Below are 18,640 nucleotides of genomic sequence, written 5' to 3' on the forward strand. Positions count from 1 at the left end.
GCTCGGATAATTCAGCACTGCTCTGTTTGTTAATACAACAAGTATCTAACTAAGCGTAGGTGTGACACTGCTTCCTCGCGAGTATTGCTGCATTTCGTATTTTGGATAGAACAGACGAGGCTTCGATTGTAGTTTCGCCTCCCCATGATTTGGTAGCAGGATGCGAGCTTTCACATAGGGCATTGAAACTCAAACGTGATCTCACCGTTCTTCTAAGTGTGCGACAGTATGGCATAATATTCAGGAGGCTTTCCAAAAATTTCAACAAGATGGAGAGATTTCAGCGTCAGTGATGTTGAACAGCCACATCGGCTTGCTGAGAGTAGAACGTAATACGTTCCGATTAGTCGACGGCAGACGAAGCGTCCAAGCAAGCAGGAGAGCCGTGTGGCACGGTGAACGCGAAAGAAAAGGTGAGAATGAAGACAAGTACTGGATTGTGACGGGCCTAGAAAGAAAGACACAATTTGAGCAGTACTGAATAATTGAGCTTATGTTAACTGAGAATAAGAGGCAGGTGTCGCTTTTGGCTGCAGCACAGCTTTTTGTTATCCCTCGTTTCTCCCCTCTTCCTCTCTACCCCGCCCTTCACGTGCCGCACAACTCGACCTCTGCAATCCTTCTTCCTTGCCTGTTTCACCCGCCAAGCCAAGTTGAGACCTTTGTAGACGAAAAGAATCAGGTAGTTATTACTACCAATCCCCAGGCTACAAAGGGCTCCGGCCCACTACACTTCCATCATTGTTCATCGGCCCACGCGAACTGAATCATACGATGATGTCGGCCTCCTTGGATGCAGAGCCAACAATCACGGCTCACGGGGACGCTACCAATTCTCAATGGTAAGTGTGAGGGTACGGGCGATTTCGGTTTCAATCGGCGAACCTGTATCGACGAGTCTTGCAACCTGAAAGAATCAAAAAGGAGCTAGCACAGAGAAACAGAATGCGCACGCTGAAGTATTGCCTGTAGATCCTGGTTTAAGATGTGGATCCTGTGGGACGTGGGGACTTGGTTATCATCGAGCTTGGTGTCAGAACGACAGCTTGGCTACCAGGAAGTGAAGCCATGACTGTGTTAACTGTTTGTAATTCAGGATTATTGGCCAGCTGGTCAAATGGCTACATGACAGATCACTAGTATGGCCGCTAGCAGCATAATGAGTGTGGGATTCAGTTGTTAGACAAACGATGTTGATTTAATGCGATACTACTGAAGTCTATTGGTTTCAAGATGATTGTTTCGCTTGATTGAGGGATTTCCTCTTACCCCGGTCCGAGCGGGGTTCTGTCTTGTCCTGTTCCAGCCGTCCGCACTCATTTGCGTTTGCCCTTGCCGAAACCCCTGCAAAATGCGGTATTTTCGGGTCTTCTCACTCGCCTTTTTCGACCTCAATCGGTGCCCTTTTTCGCAATTTCCGCAGTGCGTGAGGTATGCGCCCGAATAAAAAAGATACCGCCGATATTAGCGGATTCAGGGTAATCGAATGGTACTCTTTTTATCCGCGTTCATCGACTTTTCATTTTTGGTCTTTTTTGAAGTGGTTGCTTAGCTAAGCGCGGCTAAAAATCGTCCAATTTCGCGAACTTAGCGAAAATGGGATATTTTGACCCGACTACCTCGGTAAAAAGAACGAAAAATGAGGAGTCGATGCACGCGAATAAAAAGTATACCGATCAATAGCCTTGATTCTGCTGGTTTTCGTGGTATCTTTTTTATCTGGGCGCATACCTCACGTACTGCGTTATTCGCGTTAGAAGTGGGCAAAAACGCGTTTTGCCCCCTAAAAGCCGTGTGAGAAAAAGGGCGTGTGAGGGCCTACTTGCAGGGGTTTCGGCAACGGCAAACGCAAATGAGTGCGACGCCCAAGTGGGTCGTTCAGCTGTTATCCTTGTTTCGGGTCGTAACACCCGTATGTAATCAACTTCAAGCAGCAACTTCACACGCAAGGTGTTTAAGTACACCTATTCCGGCATTCGCCGAGTACCGCTTCAGCATCATAACGTTGTTACTCGTTGCAGACCTACAAAATACGCTGATTATCTGGTGAATGCGCCTTGTCTCCAGTATGTCGAATGGTGTGCATATACAAGATCAGTTCAGTGTTATTTGTGACGCAATCTGCGAAGTAACAGCTACCCTCGTTTCTTGATGCGGCTAGGATTATGATAAAACGTTAGTTATGACTAAATGCCGTCTTCTGGTGCAATTGATAACTGACTATACTGTTGCAACTCTGTGTAAGGGTCTAGGACAAGGTCGGTGCCATTGGTCTAGCCTACTACTACGAGCATTCCAAGCTGGAGGAAAGAAGAACCATTCTGGGAAAGAGTGGTGCCCTTCTCATCTTTAAATACATGTGAGTCTTCTTCCAGAAGCTTCCATTGAGTAAGGGCCGACAAGGTTCTCATAACCTTCCACGATATTCTGTAACCTTCCAAAGTATTCCATAGCTGAGGGTCTAGCCGAAGCTTCATATCGGTCCATAGACCGTGACACTCTGGCGTGAACTCCGTCCCCAGCTGCCAGCTCCCCAAATATCCACACCAGACGAGGTGTTAAGTAATAAAGGACCGCTCAAGACAACAAAACACTTCGTGTCCATAGACACGCTCGTTAGCGCGGCGTGAGACCCACTGTTATACTAACAGAATCATCTGGGTCCTAAGAACAACAGCAGGTCCTACTGCGCTGATCCTGGATGCCGAGTTCGCTCACTACTCCACGGTCCTGGAATGTAAAGCCACATAAACCACCGTCTCAAGCACTCAAGTGTACACTATAGGTTCTGTGAACGTGAATGTACGCAAGGACTATTTAGGCCAGCGTCGAGTTTGATTGGATACGGCACTTTTCCGAAGCTGGTGTGTGTTTGATGCGGCGGGGGCCATTATCTCTGCTGGGCCTTCCTCGACCGTCACACACACTTTCCCTCAGCGCCAGTCACTCGAAGAACCTACTGGACTTCCCTCTCGCCTAATTTTTCTTGCCATCCACTGTTAGTGTAATACGTGGGATACCACCAAAATTCTTAACAGCGGAAAACCCTTCAATTCTCGCCTCCAGCGCCCTCCCGCGATGGCCTCGCAGCCTCCGGCGGGCTCTGGACCGATGCCGGCCTCCTCGGCCGGCCCTGATCGAGGCTCTGGAGCCCCTCCGGAGCCGTCCCCAACCTCAAGGGCTAAACGCCGCCGCGATACCGAGGCCCAGCCAGCCCGGCCCAGCCTCGTGGGAAGCCAGCCCGACGCCTCTACGACAACCCCCTTAACGGCTAAGGGACCCTCAACTGTGAATGGGACAGCTGCTGGAGCTGTCCTTACAGCCCTTAGTGAAGAGGCCAAGCTCTACGAAGCCCGAAAGGATGTCTTTATGGCTATCGCCCAGTCTGTAGACAACGTGGTCTCTTGCTTTGAGGGGCCTAGGAAGCAGATCGCGAAGGAGGCTACAACCTACGTAGTTCAAGCCTTGAAGAGGATCATGGGGAACGGAACGGCGGCCCCGACCCCGAGCCGGAATTGGGCTAAGGTGGTAGCTTCGGCTGAATCTGCAGCTGCAGCCCCAGCCCAAGCCCCGGCCCCGGCCCCGGTCCGCACCCAAAACCCAATCCATCCCCAGGCTCAGACTCAGACTCTAGCCCAGCCAAAGGAGGACCTCCGGGTCTTTGCCCGCATCCCCGAGGAGGGCCTAACGGCTGCTAGGAAGCATGCCCCTTTTGCCCTCCGCCGGAAGGTCTGCCAGGCCCTTGGCCTGCAGCTAGCAGATATCCCACATATCTACCACATCGCAACTGGCTACTCACTGAGACCCCTGAATAAGCAGGTTCAGCAAGCCCTCCTTACGGACAAACAGAAACTAGCCGACAGTCTTGGAGCCTATAAGGTTGAGACCCCTACTAAGTGGTTCACCTATGTTGTCCCACGCTGCCCTGCTAAGCTATGGACTATCGATGGGGATACCCTCGACCCAGCTACTCTAGTTGAAGAGGAGGTCTTTGCACAGACAGGATGCAAGCCTATCCGGGCCCGCCAATCCCAACTTGGCGTGAATCCTATCACAAACGAAGTCTCTTGGATCATCTCCTTCTCTGTAGAAGTACTACCCTTCAGGCTCTTCAACCAAAGCAGCAGATCTCAGCTTATCCAGAAGAAAAAGACCCTCATCAGACATGACCCTGGTTGCCAGGGATATCATTCAAACCGGTACTGTAACCGACAGCCACTCTGTAGCAACTGCAGCAGGCCCGCAGGCTCCCATGAGACCTGGCCCTGCATAGCCAGACCGAAGTGCGCTAACTGCGCCGGCCCCTTCCAAGCCAACCATAAGGACTGCCCAGCAAGGCCCTTAGTGGTTAACGGCTCCCCCACCCTCCCAGGCCGGAAGGAACTCTCCCGGATCCGTAAAGCTGGGCAGAAGGCCTATGAGGCCCTCTATCAGAGCAGTCAGGCCGGCACCCACGCCCGCAGCACCCAGCAACCTAGCAACAGCCTGACGAGCCCTCAGCCTGGCTCTAAGCGACCACGAGCCCCTACCCCTACCCAGGACTCAATCATCGTAGCGGACGTTAGCGATACAGCAAGCTCTAGCAGTATGGAGGAGGACGAGACTGAGGCTGAAGCAGACGTCTCTGACAGCAACCCTATCCTACCACCACTACCTACCCAGCATACCCCAGCTACCTCAAGCAGCAGGGTCCAGCGGGTAGCTCAGAAGCCTGATTATAACGTTATTAATGCCTACACCCACCTCGACCTCGACTCGGAGCAGTAGGCTCAGGACGGCTACCCCACGGATATTACGGGTCGCCCAGTGTAACGTGGGGAAGAGAGCCCAGCTCATACAGCTCTTCTAGAGCTCTGCTGGGCAGATCAGATCGATATAGTCCTGATCCAGGAACCCTGGATAGGCTATAGAGATAAGATGCAGATTAACACACACCCAGGCTTTAACTCCTACGTACCAGTTGACTTCTGGAACAGCAGAGACACAAGGCCTAGGGTTATGACCTACACACGCAAAGGTCTAAGGCTGCAAATACAGCAACAAAGGCCTACCCAATCAAGAGATATCTTGTGGGTGAAAGTTGGCGACCTCACTATTATGAATATATTGTAACGGGCTAGAGCCCGGCCGAGATCTCCGGCTTTGCCGGAGCAGCTACCGAGATCCGGCTCCGCCGGATCCACTATTCTGCTGTAGCACACCGCCTAGCCCCGGTCTGCATCACTGCTGCTAGGCGCCTATCCCTGTAAAGTCCTTTCCTCCTTCTTCAGCTTAGAATAGTCAATCGACGGCACCTCTACGTTGAACAAGCCTAGGGGCCAGCCCCTTACATATTCTAAGCTCGACAACAAAAGACGCTATACGAAACCTCACGAGAGCGATATGACGATTCGCTAGAGGGTAGTGCAAACGAGAAGACGCTATACGGAACCTCACGAGAGCGACACGACGATTCGCTAGAGGGTAGCGCAACGAGAAGACGCTATATGGAACCTCACGAGAGCGGCACGATGGATCCGCCAGAGGGTAGCGTAAACGACGCGATGAATGCTGAGATTGATCGCCGGATCAACGAAGCGGTCAACGCAAGCGTCCGTCCTCTTCAGGACCAGATGGCCCAGCAGACGGCCCAGATGACGCAGCTCTTGACAGCTCTGAATGGGCTTATGTCAACGGATAGAGCAACCCCTACGCCGCTTGCGAGCAGCGTAACGACCCCGTCCACAGCCGATACAACTATACAGGCAACGAGCGACGGTATAACGATGGCAGCTAGAGGGCGGAGGAAACATCAAATACCAAACCCACCAAAGTTTAGCGGCATACGTAAAGATTTCCAACGTTGGTTCCTAGAGATGAAGGGAAAGATACGAAGAGATAGGGAAGCTTTCGACTGTGATGCCGATATATTCGCATACATCTACGCAAGGCTGGAAGGCACAGCTCAAACCATGGCGTCACCCTACTACGCTCAAGGCGGAGCAGATGGAGCGGAATCCTCCGATCAGTTTATGCAATACCTTGAGACTCGCTATGGAGATCCCAATGCAGAAGCCAGGGCACTGGATAGGCTACGTACTATCCGACAGAAGGAAAACGAAAGCTTTGCTACATTCCTCCCAAAGTTTGAGAAGGAGTTAGCAGAAGGTGGAGGAGGACACTGGGCAGACGCAGTCAGAATCAACTATCTGAAAGGAGCCCTGAACTCCACTCTGCGGGACCGTCTAATTAGTGTAATCGATCCCCCGAAAACCTACCCAGAATACGCCCGGGTCCTTATGATAATAGGGTCAGGGCTAGATAGTAGGACCTACCAGGAACGTCACGAACGACGACGATACCGAGATGCCGATGGGGACACCCTCATGGCTGGAGTCAGCCGGACTAAGGAGCCCAGAAGAGCCGCAAAGTCACAGCGCTACCGCAGCGACTCTTCCTCATCAGAAGACAACATAAGGCCCCAGAAAGATAACCGTAAATGCTATAACTGCAATAAGATCGGCCATATTGCTACACGGTGCCCTAAGCCAAGACGTTCAGGGCCTAAGAAGGTCAAGAAGGTTGAGAAAGCTAAGAGGCGAGAGGAGAGCAGCGATAGTAATGCTATAGAGGAGCTAGGAAGCTCTGAAGCTGAAGAGAGCTCGGGAAAAGAGTAACTCTAACGCGAAGTCGGGCGTTAGAGGCCAAGCCTAGTGACATTACAGAATGGAAGCAGTTCAAGCATCACATGAGCAGCAAATCAGCAGTGATCACTACCCGCATACACAAGGGCACTCAAGCAGACGCCCTAGTAGACACTGGGTGCGATCTATACTCCCTTATCGACCACGACCTCGCCCGTAAGCTCCGCCTACCGGTAGTAGACCGCTCTGAGCGGCTGCTAGGCAGCTTTAGCGACGCTACAGGCGCTACAAAAGCAACAGGTGTAGTTGTCTTCAACCTAGAGCTGTGTGGTTATGATGAGAAGATCTTTGCATATACCGTACGTAGCCTTGGTGACGACCTGTTCCTAGGGAAGCCTTGGATGGAGAGGAACCGTATTCTATACGATGCCGCTGCACAACGGATACGGCATAGGAGGGGTGGCGTAGACCTACGCTTAAAAGGCGAAGAAGAACCAGATCGAGTAAGGGAGATCAGAGCCGCGCGTCTCCTTCCAGGAGCTCCTTTCACTGCACTCTATAGGAGAGCACAACGAGACACCAAACGAACTGCAGGATACGAAGTCCGAGCCATCAGCCTAGCAGATATACAGAAGGCCCTTACGAAGAAGACTGAGAAGGCAGATCTAAAGGCCCTCCTTCCGCCAGCTATACTAGCTGAGTTCCACAAGCTGTTCCAACCTGACGAAGCCGCCAACCTTCCACCACATCGTCCTGGGGTCGACCATAAGATCCCTATCAAACAGGATAGTAGTGGTAATGAGACTGTACTACCATGGGGGCCGCTCTATAGCATGTCACGAGAAGAACTCCTCGTCCTCCGTAAGACCCTACGAGACCTACTGGATAAAGGCTTTATCCGCGCCAGCAGCTCAGAGGCATCAGCACCAGTACTGTTCGTACGTAAACCAGGGGGAGGGATACGCTTTTGTGTTGACTACCGCGCCCTTAATGAACTCACTAAGCGCGACCGATACCCTCTCCCCTTAATCCAAGAGACACTACGCACTGTTAGTGCTGCTAAGTGGTTCACGAAACTGGATGTGGTTGCAGCGTTCCATAAGATACGAATTGCTGAAGGAGAGGAGCATAAGACGGCCTTCAGGACAAGATATGGGCTATTCGAATGGCTAGTTGTACCCTTTGGGCTTACAGGAGCCCCCGCTACATTTCAACGATATATCAACGGAGTGCTTCGAGAGTACCTAGACGATTTCGCTACGGCATATATGGACGACGTACTGATCTACTCAAACGGCTCACGGCAAGACCACGAAGCAAAGGTTAAGCTAGTACTACGGAAGCTTGCTCTTGCAGGGCTCCGGCTAGACCCTCATAAGTGTGCGTTCTCTGTGAAGACAGTCAAGTACCTAGGGTTCATTATCACCGCAGGAGTAGGCATCTCCTGCGATCCTGAGAAGCTGAAGGCAATCAAGGAATGGGCTGCGCCAAAGACGGTTAAGGGAGTTAGAAGCTTCCTAGGGTTTGCAAACTACTATCGGATCTTCATCCCAGCATACTCAGAGATTGCTGGACCCCTTATATCTCTTACAAAGAAGGGCGTCCTATTCCACTGGGGTAAAGAGCAGGAAGTAGCATTCCAGGAGCTTAAGAGGATCTTTGCAGCCAAGCCTATCCTACATCAACTAGACCCTGAGCGTACAACCTACGTTGAGGCTGACTGCTCAGGCTTCGCCCTTGGAGGAGTACTGTCACAAGAAGATGAGCATGGGAGACGTCACGCAGTAGCATACCACTCGCAGCGGCTGAATGCCGCCCAGTTCAACTACCCAATCCACGATAAGGAGATGCTAGCTATTATTAGCTGCCTACGAGCATGGAGAGCGGAACTGCAGAGCGTCAATAAGTTCAAGGTTCTATCTGATCATAAGAACCTGAAGTACTTCATGACAAAGCAGAGGCTCACAGAACGACAAAGCCGATGGGCAGAGGAGCTGTCTCAGTACAACTTCGAGATACAGTACCGGCCAGGAAGTGAAGCAGTAGTGCCAGACGCACTCTCTAGACGCGAACAAGACGTACCTACGTCTCTAGAGGACGAGCGCGAACAAGGCCGGATTCTCCAGCTTCTTCCCGAAGTAGCCCTTACCTCAACGCGTACACGACGCGTAGAGGCAGCCCCATCAGTGCTTGTGTTCACCGACGATAAGGAACTACAGCAACTCTGGGACCAGACCCAAGGGCAAGACCAAGTCTACCAGCAGGCATATAATGCTGTGAAACAACGAGAAAGAAGCTTCCCTCCTAGCCTCAAGCTAAAGGTCCAGATTGCTGAGTGTGAGATCGATAATGGCAACCGACTACTATTCAGAGACCGGATCTGGGTACCAGGTAGCGAAGACCTAGATAGCGAGGCGAACACACTACGTACTCGTATCGTTCAAAGCAGCCACGACTCAGTACTTAGTGGCCACCCTGGTAGAGATAATACCCTCGCGTTAGTCAGTAGGCGCTTCTACTGGCCTGGCCAGTCACAGCTAGTACGACGCTTCTGCCGCAATTGCGATGGCTGCGGGCGAAGCCACATCTGGAGAGAGCATCGAAAAGGACTTCTGAAACCTCTACCAATACCGCAGCGTATACGAAGCGACCTCGCTATGGATTTCATTACCGACCTTCCCCTTACGGATAAGGGTGAGCGATACCTTTGGGTAATTATCGACCGGCTAGGAAAAGGCGTAACCCTTGAAGCTATGGAAAGTATGGAAGCTGAAGCCTGCGCTGAACGATTCCTGAGCTGCCACTTCCGCTTCCACGGCGTCCCTACTTCAATCGTGAGCGACAGAGGAAGCAACTGGACGAGCCGCTTCTGGCGGCAATTCTGCAAGCTTTTAGGAATAGAACAGCGGCTCAGTACTGCCTATCACCCACAGACTGATGGCGGCCCAGAAAGGATGAACCAAGAGATCCAGGCCTACCTACGCAATTACATTACCTACTCGCAGAAGGATTGGGCGAATAACCTCCCAGCAGCTCAACTAGCGCTCTGCAGCCGCGATAGCAGCGCTATAGGCATGAGCAGCTTCTTCTTAGAACACGGATACCACCCAGAGCCTGTCCGGGTTCAAGAGGCAGACCCAGAAGACCATGGGGGCCGTCGCGAGGACCTGGCACGCAAGTTGGTAACAAGGCTCCAGGACGTGATGGATATGGCACGGTCGACCCTTGCCTCAACGCAGCAACGCTATGAGGAGCTGGCTAACAGGAAGCGCCAGCCTACGGAGAGACTAGAAGCAGGCGACAAAGTCTGGCTTCACATGGGCCACTACAGGTCTCCTAGGCCATGCAAGAAACTGGATTGGTTGCACCATAAGTATACCGTTACGAAGGTTATCTCACCATACGTGGTAGAGCTTAACGTGCCAACGGCTATATACCCACGCTTCCACGTGGATACCCTGAAGCGTGCAGGTAACGACCCTTTACCTGGGCAAACGCTAGACGACGAGCAGCCGCCCCCAATTATAGATGACGAAGGCGAGGAGACCTGGAATGTAGAGAGTATCGACGCCGCCGCCTGGAAGCGTCGAGGGCGTGGGAGACGCCGTGAAGTGCTGGTTAAGTGGGAAGGATACGCAGAGAGAACCTGGGAGCCTATCGAGACGCTCCAGGGGACGGAAGCGATGGAGGCTTACGAACAACGTTACGGCCCTGCGATGAAGCACGACGGAGACCCAGCTCTAGCGCCACGGACGCGCCGCCGGAGGGGAGCGGGGAGGTAATGTAACGGGCTAGAGCCCGGCCGAGATCTCCGGCTTTGCCGGAGCAGCTACCGAGATCCGGCTCCGCCGGATCCACTATTCTGCTGTAGCACACCGCCTAGCCCCGGTCTGCATCACTGCTGCTAGGCGCCTATCCCTGTAAAGTCCTTTCCTCCTTCTTCAGCTTAGAATAGTCAATCGACGGCACCTCTACGTTGAACAAGCCTAGTGTTACGACCCGATATGCAGGAATAACAGATAACCAACCCACTTAGGCAGCGGGCGGCTAGGACAGGACATTTGTACTGCAGGATCACGGGAACAACAGGGACTCACTCGGTAAACGGAAGAACTATGGTCCAAGTCACGTGACGATAAGATAACGATCATATTGGATCAATATGATCCAACACGACTTGGGGGCCGAACGATCATTCTGGATCAGAATGATCCAGATCGACCCAAGGTACAAAGGAACATGTTCGGAATTAGACTTGTATATAGTATGACCCTGAGCCTGGCTCATGGTCAGACTTCCATAGCTCTTCAGCAATCAACTTAGTATTCATCCTCACGGATACTCTCAGCTTACCTTCACTGCGACTTACTTGTTGAGCCTAAGACTGATCACCTTAGCCTCTGAAGACCGATCTACTACAGCCTACCACCTGCGACCCAGACCACGACCAAGTGTACTGTTATTACGTCTCAATCCCCAGCTTCTGTTAGCAGACCCTACTGTCGGATAGCTGACCGTAACACTTTGATTGCTCCTGTTCAGTAAGTTGACCATTGAAACCTACTAACAGTACAGACAAGAATGTCTTCACGCGCCTCCGCCAAGTCACCCACTCCGGGAAGCTCTTCTTCCTCCAAACAGCCTGTCAAGAGCCTGGCTGAGGAACTCGAGGGAGCTCCGATGGCAGTGGACTCGGACGACGAAGTCACCCTCAAAAAGGAAACCTACGACAAGCTTCGAGCCCGAGTCAAGAAAGGAGACGACGACATTGCTAAGGTCCAGGCCATGTACAACGAAACCGCCAACGAACTCCAGGGCCTCAAACAGATGATCCAGGAGCTCGGCAACGGACCCCAGAGACTTACGGACCTCGAAAACGGAATCGCTCGCCTAGGAGGACAAGGCAGCAACCCTCTCATACAGGAACTACAGAACGAAGTCAACACCCTTCGGGCCGCTGCCAACATCGTCACTACCCCCACTGGAGGACGACAGAAACTCAAGCTCAGCGCCCCGATCACCTATGACGGCACCCCTGGACAACTCAAGTCATTCCTGATCCAAGTCAAGAACTACCAAAACTTCCACCATGGAGACTTCACCAGTCAAACCGAGAAAGTCGTCCATGCCGCCACTTACCTACGAGGACGAGCCCTCAAATGGTTTGAACCCATCCAGGAAGAATTCCTCAAGTACGAAACCCTGGACGAGTGCTCCACTGAGACCCGAGACATCTACAGCAGTTTTCAGGGATTCGAAGATGCCCTACGATCTCTCTTCCAGGACCCCGATGAAAAGCGACAAGCTGAAAGAGATCTCGCACAACTGCGACAGACTAAGTCAACCAAGGAGTACGCCGCCATGTTCAGACAGCTCAGCATTCAGCTCGACCTCACCGAGGAAACCAAGATCTTCATGTTCTATCAGGGACTTAAAGACGAAGTCAAGGACGAAATCGTCAAGATCGATCGCCCCGAAGACTTCCTTCAGTATGCCGACCTCGCAATCAAGATCGACAACAGGCTATTCGAACGACGCAAAGAAAAGGGCGAAAAACGACAAGGACCCAACACGGGACGCAAGTACCAGTGGCAACCCCAGCACAAGTTCAACAACCAGCGGAACGACAACAGACCCCGCAGCAACTGGAACAACAATCGACAAAGCACCGCTTACGGACAACACAGCGGACCCATGGATCTCAGCATGATGACTAAACCCAACGACAGGAAGCCTTGGAACCCCAAGTGCTACAACTGCAACAAGCAAGGCCACATCGCCAAAGACTGCAGACAACCCAAGAAACTTCCCTGGAAACCAGTAGCCGAACGACCTCGACAAGTCAACACGATTGCAAAAGCCTCACATGCATCCCAATCTTGGACCGGATGCTACGACGATGACTGCCGAATCCACCTCGAAGACAAAGAAATGTCAGGACACTACCCAAGGGACAGCAACCCTGGACGATCCGGATACGACATGAGTGCCCCGGATACTCGCCCCAGAACCCTGGCAATGATGCATTCCAGCAACAGCAGAGTCGCCAGAAAGCCAGTTGAACAACTCAACGAGATGCTACGAATCCAGCGACTAGAACCAATCACCTCACATGAAGATACCCGACAAACGCGTCTACGCCAACAAGAATCAGAGGAAGAACCAGAACATCAGCATGATCCTCTGACAGAACAACAACTTCTCAGTATGACCAGCAACTGGACTTTTGGAGAAGGCGAAAGTTCACCCTATGACTCGGACGAACCTCGCGATGTTGCCCAACAACGTACTCAGACAGAGATCACCTATGGGTTCACCCCCAGTGTGGACGACTCTAGCTCTGAAGAGGAACCTGACGACCAGGAAAACAGAATCAAGCAACTCCTGAAGCACCAGGAAATCGACATGCTTCAAGACAAGCAACAACGCCACTTTTACGGCACCTCGGCAAATCAGCGAGATCGGGACTACACCCCTCAGCTACACACGGAAGACCACCCCGCGCTGAGAAGCAACCACCGACTTCACCAAACCCTCTTCTGGCCCCAGTGTTTCCACGACAGATGCAAAGAACACATGGGAGAAAAGCACGACTACCAATTCTACCCCAGAAGACACAACGACGAGCCCATCCGCGAGATTTACTCGACATCCGCCATGATCGGATGGACCATGGTACTGTTTGAAGATAACCTCGCAGTCTTCAGACCCAGCCCTCAGTTTCCTATGAGACGTCAACATGACAACGACATGAAGTGGGACGAACGCCAACAAGACGAGTGCCAAGTACACTACCAAGAAAAAGCACGCGCATGGAGAGTCATGAAGAACGGACCAAGACCCCCGCAGATCAAGATCCGCGAGAACAGCCTCACGAAGGCACGACGAGAAGGAAAGCAAATTACCTACCCAGGACACTCAGGGCAGTCAAAAAACTAGACTCGCCTACCGACGAAGAACCACGACAGGCAACAAGGAAAAGGTTCATCCACCAAATGTCACAAGGACACAAGAACAACATAGAACTCGAAGTCACCATCAACGAACAAACAACACTCGCGCTGATTGACAGCGGAGCTGAAGCTAATTACATCGCCCCTCGAGCCATCAATAGGCTAGAAGTACAATGGGGAGGAAAAGAGCGACCCTATCAGTTACACACGGCAGAAGGAGAAGAATTCAAGTACGAAGGAGGTACCATCTACAATGAGACTGCGCCCCTCGAGATGAGCTACCTGAATCGAAAAGAAAGAATCCAATTCGACATTGCCGATCTAGGAACATACGACATAGTGCTAGGATTACCCTGGCTACGAACAAGTAACCCACGGATAGATTGGAGCAAAGGCCAACTCCATTGGGACCACGACGACTCAGTCCCTGAGCAGCCCTGTCAAAACCAGGCCTCAAACGAGCCGATACAGCAGGAAACAGCAAAACGATACATCTGCTACCTCAAGGCAAAAGAAGCCACGTCACAACCATTGACAACAACGGATCTTGAACAAGAGAATGATCCACTTCTGTCTATCCCAGAAGAATACAGAGTTTACGAGAAACTCTTTGCAGCCGAATTAGAAACCGGACTGCCCGAACACACCAGCTTCGACCACGAAATACCCCTCCAGAAAGGAAAGGAACCACGCTTCAACAAAATCTACGGACTCAACCAGACAGAGATGGAAGCCCTAGACAAATACCTCGAAGAAAACCTCAAGAAGGGATACATCAGACCCTCAACGTCACCAGCAGGAAGCCCAATCCTGTTCGTACCCAAAAAGAACGGAAAATTACGATTATGCGTCGATTATCGCATGCTCAACGAGATGACGATCAAAAACCGATACCCGTTACCCCTCATCGACGAAATGAGACGACTCCTCCACGGAGCCAACTGGTTTACAGCTCTCGACCTCAAAGGAGCCTACAACCTGATCAGAATGAAGCAAGGCGAAGAATGGAAGACCGCCTTCAGGACACGAAAAGGACATTTCGAGTACCTCGTCATGCCCTTCGGTCTTACCAACGCCCCTGCGACTTTTCAGAACATGATCAACCAAGTCCTACGCAAGTACGTCGATATTTGTGTAGTAGTCTATCTCGACGACATTCTCATCTTCTCACCAACACTTGAAAAACACAAAGAAGACGTGCACCATGTCTTACAAGCTCTCCAAAAAGCCAAGCTGTTGGTCGAACCTGAGAAAAGCGAATTTCACGCACAAAAAGTGGAATACCTCGGATTTACCATCACCCCTGGCAAAGTCTGCATGTCAGAAAACAAAGTCAGAGCCATCAAGGAATGGCCGGTACCCAACAACCTCAAGGAAGTCCAAGGATTCCTAGGTTTCGTCAACTTCTACCGCAAATTCATCAAAGACTATGGCAAGATCAACGCGGCTCTCACAAACCTCAGCCGCAAAGACACGCCCTTTACATGGGAAGAACCACAACGAACAGCATTCCAGAAGATCAAAGACCTCATCGCCAGCGAACCCGTCTTAGTCATCCCAGATCCGACAAAACAGTTCGAAGTAGAACCCGACGCATCCGACTATGCGATCGGAGCGCAACTATCTCAACGGGACTCAGAAGGACGACTACATCCGTGCGCCTTCTTCTCTCGCAAGCTCCACGGACCCGAACTCAACTATCAGATCCACGATAAGGAACTCATGGCAATCATTGAAGCCTTTAAGGAATGGAGACCCGAGCTCTCGGGAACCACCCACGAAGTACTTGTGTATTCAGATCACAAGAACCTTTCACACTTCACGACTTCGAAAGTGTTGAATAAAAGACAGATTAGATGGTCGGAATTCTTATCAGAATTCAACTTCCGAATCATCCACCGCAAAGGATCAGACAATGGCAAAGCCGACGCTCTTAGCCGAAGGCCGGACTACAACGTCCCGGTACCTGAAGAAACCCAGGTGATTCTCAAAGGAAACAACGACGGAGACCTCGTGCCAGCAACCAAACTCTTGATGATGGCTGGGCGATCTAGTACTAGCCTGACTAGCGAGCTAGACGACGAAGCTATCATGGAATTTCATGCTCGCCCCGCACACGGTCACCAAGGAATCACCAAAACCTGGAAACGACTACGACAACAATATGGAGAAAAGGTCACTAGAGAACGTGTGGCAAAAGCAATTAAGGATTGTGAGGTCTGCCTCAAAAGCAAACCCGCTAGACATCAACCTTATGGTATGCTACAACCTTTGCCTGTGCCGCAAACCGCCTGGCAATCCATATCCCTCGACTTTATCGTCAAGCTACCGAAGTCTCGAGAACCCCTTACGGGAACACACTTTGACAGCGTTCTTGTCATTGTGGACCGACTCACGAAGTACGCCTACTTCATCCCGTACAAAGAAGCAAGCAACGCCGAAGAATGTGCCTACACATTTCTTAAGTACATCATCGCCAACCATGGAACACCCAAGGAAATTGTGTCAGACAGAGACAAGATCTTCACCTCCAACTTTTGGAAGTCAATCATGTCACACCTTGGCATCAAACAATCAATGTCCACTGCATTCCACCCGCAGACCGACGGACAAACAGAACGAATCAACCAGATCCTCGAAACCTACCTCCGCGCCTATGTCAACTACAACCAAGACAATTGGGTTGTACTGCTACCAATAGCCCAGTTCGCCTACAACAGCGCAGTAGGAGAAAGTACCAAGGAATCCCCCTTCTACCTCAACTATGGATTTGAACCTACCGCCTATGGAGAACCCCGAGCAGGGCCAACTGCAATCAAGGCTGTCGCCTCAGTACGGCAAATCAAGGATATCCAGGAAAACACACGCAAAGAACTTGAATTTGTACGACAAAGAATGACAAAATTCAGCAACAAACGAAGGATTGAGGGACCAACCTTGAAAGAGGGAGATAGCGCCTATCTCGTACGGCGAAACATCAAAACAAAACGACCAAACGACAAACTCGACTACAAAAAACTCGGACCTTTCAAAATCTCACGAGTAATCTCACCAGTCAATTATGAACTCGAACTCCCGGAAACCATGAAGTGTCACCCAGTATTCCATGTCTCATTACTCGAACCAGCTCCACAAGGATCACGGACGAACGACCTCATCATCGTGGAAGACAATGAACCAGAATACGAAGTAGAACGAATCATAGACCACCTCAAAGAGCCAGAAGGGTATCGATACCTCGTCAAATGGAAAGGATACGGACACGAAGACAACACATGGGAACCAGCCAAAAACATCACCAACGCAGCAGAAGAACTCACGATCTACTGGCAACAACACCAAGAACGAGAAGTCACACCAGCACCTGTCATACTAGTCCAGAAGAACGCTGGATATAAGCGAATCAAGCACCCACATCGCTTCACCAAACCACCAACAGAAGCAGATCGACCGCGACAAGGAAAACCATTCATCCGCCTAGGAACACCGGAGAACAACTAGGAAACCTCGGAAGACCCCGCGTTCGGAGGAATACCCAAGTCCACAAAACCCGTACCCAGGGAAGACCAGTCCGACTCAGTCTGGGCCCCCCACAACGACAAATCCTCCATCACTCGGGACTCCTGAGCTTCCAGAGCACGCTCCTCGGCCTCCCATTCATCAACGGATTGCATTCCCCGACGAATCAAATCCGACCCACGCTCCTTCAAAAACCTCTTCTGTTTCCGAAGACGGGACAAACGACTCAGAGCAGCAGCAAGCTGAGTCTGCAGCACCTCCAACGCCTCCTCAGCCTCTTCCTCCTCCCGCTCCACTTTCTTTTGCTCATTAAAACAACGATTCACTATCAAGACAAGATCAGCGACACCAGGAAACACTAAGATGCCAAGGAACTCACGAGCATTTGCCACGTCACCACCGTCACAATTCGAAAAACCCCGCTTCACACACTCACCACAACGCTTCGAGTTGGTGAGGTCCATTCTGCACACTCGATTGTACTGAAAACAAGGGGAACAAGGCATTGCGTCGTAACCACGGTGATCGACCAGAGCACCAAGAGCCTTGCGATTGCGCTGAATCTGAGAACGACGAGTCTCACGAGAATCCGACTTCTGAACGCGACCTGACATGGTGTCAGCATCATGGATAAATCAGGAAGCACGATTGACGGGACCCCAACCTGGGACCAACGACCTACTTATGTTGGGTCTTGAGGACAAGACCTTTGGAGAGGGGACCTGATGTTACGACCCGATATGCAGGAATAACAGATAACCAACCCACTTAGGCAGCGGGCGGCTAGGACAGGACATTTGTACTGCAGGATCACGGGAACAACAGGGACTCACTCGGTAAACGGAAGAACTATGGTCCAAGTCACGTGACGATAAGATAACGATCATATTGGATCAATATGATCCAACACGACTTGGGGGCCGAACGATCATTCTGGATCAGAATGATCCAGATCGACCCAAGGTACAAAGGAACATGTTCGGAATTAGACTTGTATATAGTATGACCCTGAGCCTGGCTCATGGTCAGACTTCCATAGCTCTTCAGCAATCAACTTAGTATTCATCCTCACGGATACTCTCAGCTTACCTTCACTGCGACTTACTTGTTGAGCCTAAGACTGATCACCTTAGCCTCTGAAGACCGATCTACTACAGCCTACCACCTGCGACCCAGACCACGACCAAGTGTACTGTTATTACGTCTCAATCCCCAGCTTCTGTTAGCAGACCCTACTGTCGGATAGCTGACCGTAACACCTAGGGGCCAGCCCCTTACATATATATAGGCCGCCAGATGAGCCTATAAACCAAGCAACCAGCCTCCTTCTAGATTACCAACCGCCAGAGAGAGCCCTTATTGCTGGGGACCTTAACGCCCACCACTCCTCATGGGAACCTGGGTCCCCTAGCCGAAATCGAGGAGACGATATTGCAGAATGGGCGGAAGGCTACGATCTTCTGTTTATTGGGGAGGTTGGGGCCCCTACCCATACCCACGGGCATACCCTCGACCTAACCCTCTCAAATATCCCCTTTACTGAGG

At 51.4% G+C, this 18,640-nt stretch overlaps 6 protein-coding genes across 6 annotated transcripts; 4 read left to right on the forward strand and 2 right to left on the reverse strand.

Moving 5' to 3' along the window:
- Positions 1 to 815: 815 nt before the first annotated feature.
- CGGC5_v017058 (uncharacterized protein) lies at positions 816 to 2,477 on the reverse strand (the record flags this gene model as incomplete). Its single annotated transcript, XM_066153720.1, has 8 exons — positions 816 to 826; positions 886 to 907; positions 954 to 975; positions 1,732 to 1,739; positions 1,823 to 1,882; positions 2,140 to 2,157; positions 2,222 to 2,236; positions 2,283 to 2,477. The coding sequence occupies 8 exons, from the start codon at positions 2,475 to 2,477 to the stop codon at positions 816 to 818; spliced, it is 351 nt and encodes a 116-aa protein (XP_066006917.1).
- A 601-nt stretch (positions 2,478 to 3,078) lies between these two features.
- Positions 3,079 to 4,767, forward strand: CGGC5_v017059 (uncharacterized protein; the record flags this gene model as incomplete). Its single annotated transcript, XM_032028248.2, has 1 exon — positions 3,079 to 4,767. The coding sequence occupies one exon, from the start codon at positions 3,079 to 3,081 to the stop codon at positions 4,765 to 4,767; it is 1,689 nt and encodes a 562-aa protein (XP_031875457.1).
- Positions 4,768 to 6,727: 1,960 nt separating this feature from the next.
- Positions 6,728 to 10,405, forward strand: CGGC5_v017060 (Transposon Tf2-6 polyprotein; the record flags this gene model as incomplete). The annotated part of the gene is made up of 1 exon (XM_066153721.1): positions 6,728 to 10,405. The coding sequence occupies one exon, from the start codon at positions 6,728 to 6,730 to the stop codon at positions 10,403 to 10,405; it is 3,678 nt and encodes a 1,225-aa protein (XP_066007080.1).
- A 799-nt stretch (positions 10,406 to 11,204) lies between these two features.
- Positions 11,205 to 13,562, forward strand: CGGC5_v017061 (Retrotransposon-derived protein PEG10; the record flags this gene model as incomplete). Its single annotated transcript, XM_066153722.1, has 1 exon — positions 11,205 to 13,562. The coding sequence occupies one exon, from the start codon at positions 11,205 to 11,207 to the stop codon at positions 13,560 to 13,562; it is 2,358 nt and encodes a 785-aa protein (XP_066007079.1).
- A 56-nt stretch (positions 13,563 to 13,618) lies between these two features.
- Positions 13,619 to 16,952, forward strand: CGGC5_v017062 (Transposon Tf2-9 polyprotein; the record flags this gene model as incomplete). The annotated part of the gene is made up of 2 exons (XM_066153723.1): positions 13,619 to 16,459; positions 16,782 to 16,952. The coding sequence occupies 2 exons, from the start codon at positions 13,619 to 13,621 to the stop codon at positions 16,950 to 16,952; spliced, it is 3,012 nt and encodes a 1,003-aa protein (XP_066007082.1).
- A 121-nt stretch (positions 16,953 to 17,073) lies between these two features.
- CGGC5_v017063 (uncharacterized protein) lies at positions 17,074 to 17,982 on the reverse strand (the record flags this gene model as incomplete). The annotated part of the gene is made up of 4 exons (XM_066153724.1): positions 17,074 to 17,420; positions 17,475 to 17,702; positions 17,760 to 17,817; positions 17,929 to 17,982. 4 exons carry the CDS (start codon positions 17,980 to 17,982, stop codon positions 17,074 to 17,076), a joined length of 687 nt encoding a protein of 228 aa, XP_066007081.1.
- Positions 17,983 to 18,640: the final 658 nt, after the last annotated feature.

This window comes from Colletotrichum fructicola, assembly GCF_000319635.2.
Source record: "Colletotrichum fructicola Nara gc5 chromosome Unknown KSG_Nara_v1_contig11, whole genome shotgun sequence".
Classification (NCBI taxonomy): domain Eukaryota; kingdom Fungi; phylum Ascomycota; class Sordariomycetes; order Glomerellales; family Glomerellaceae; genus Colletotrichum; species Colletotrichum fructicola.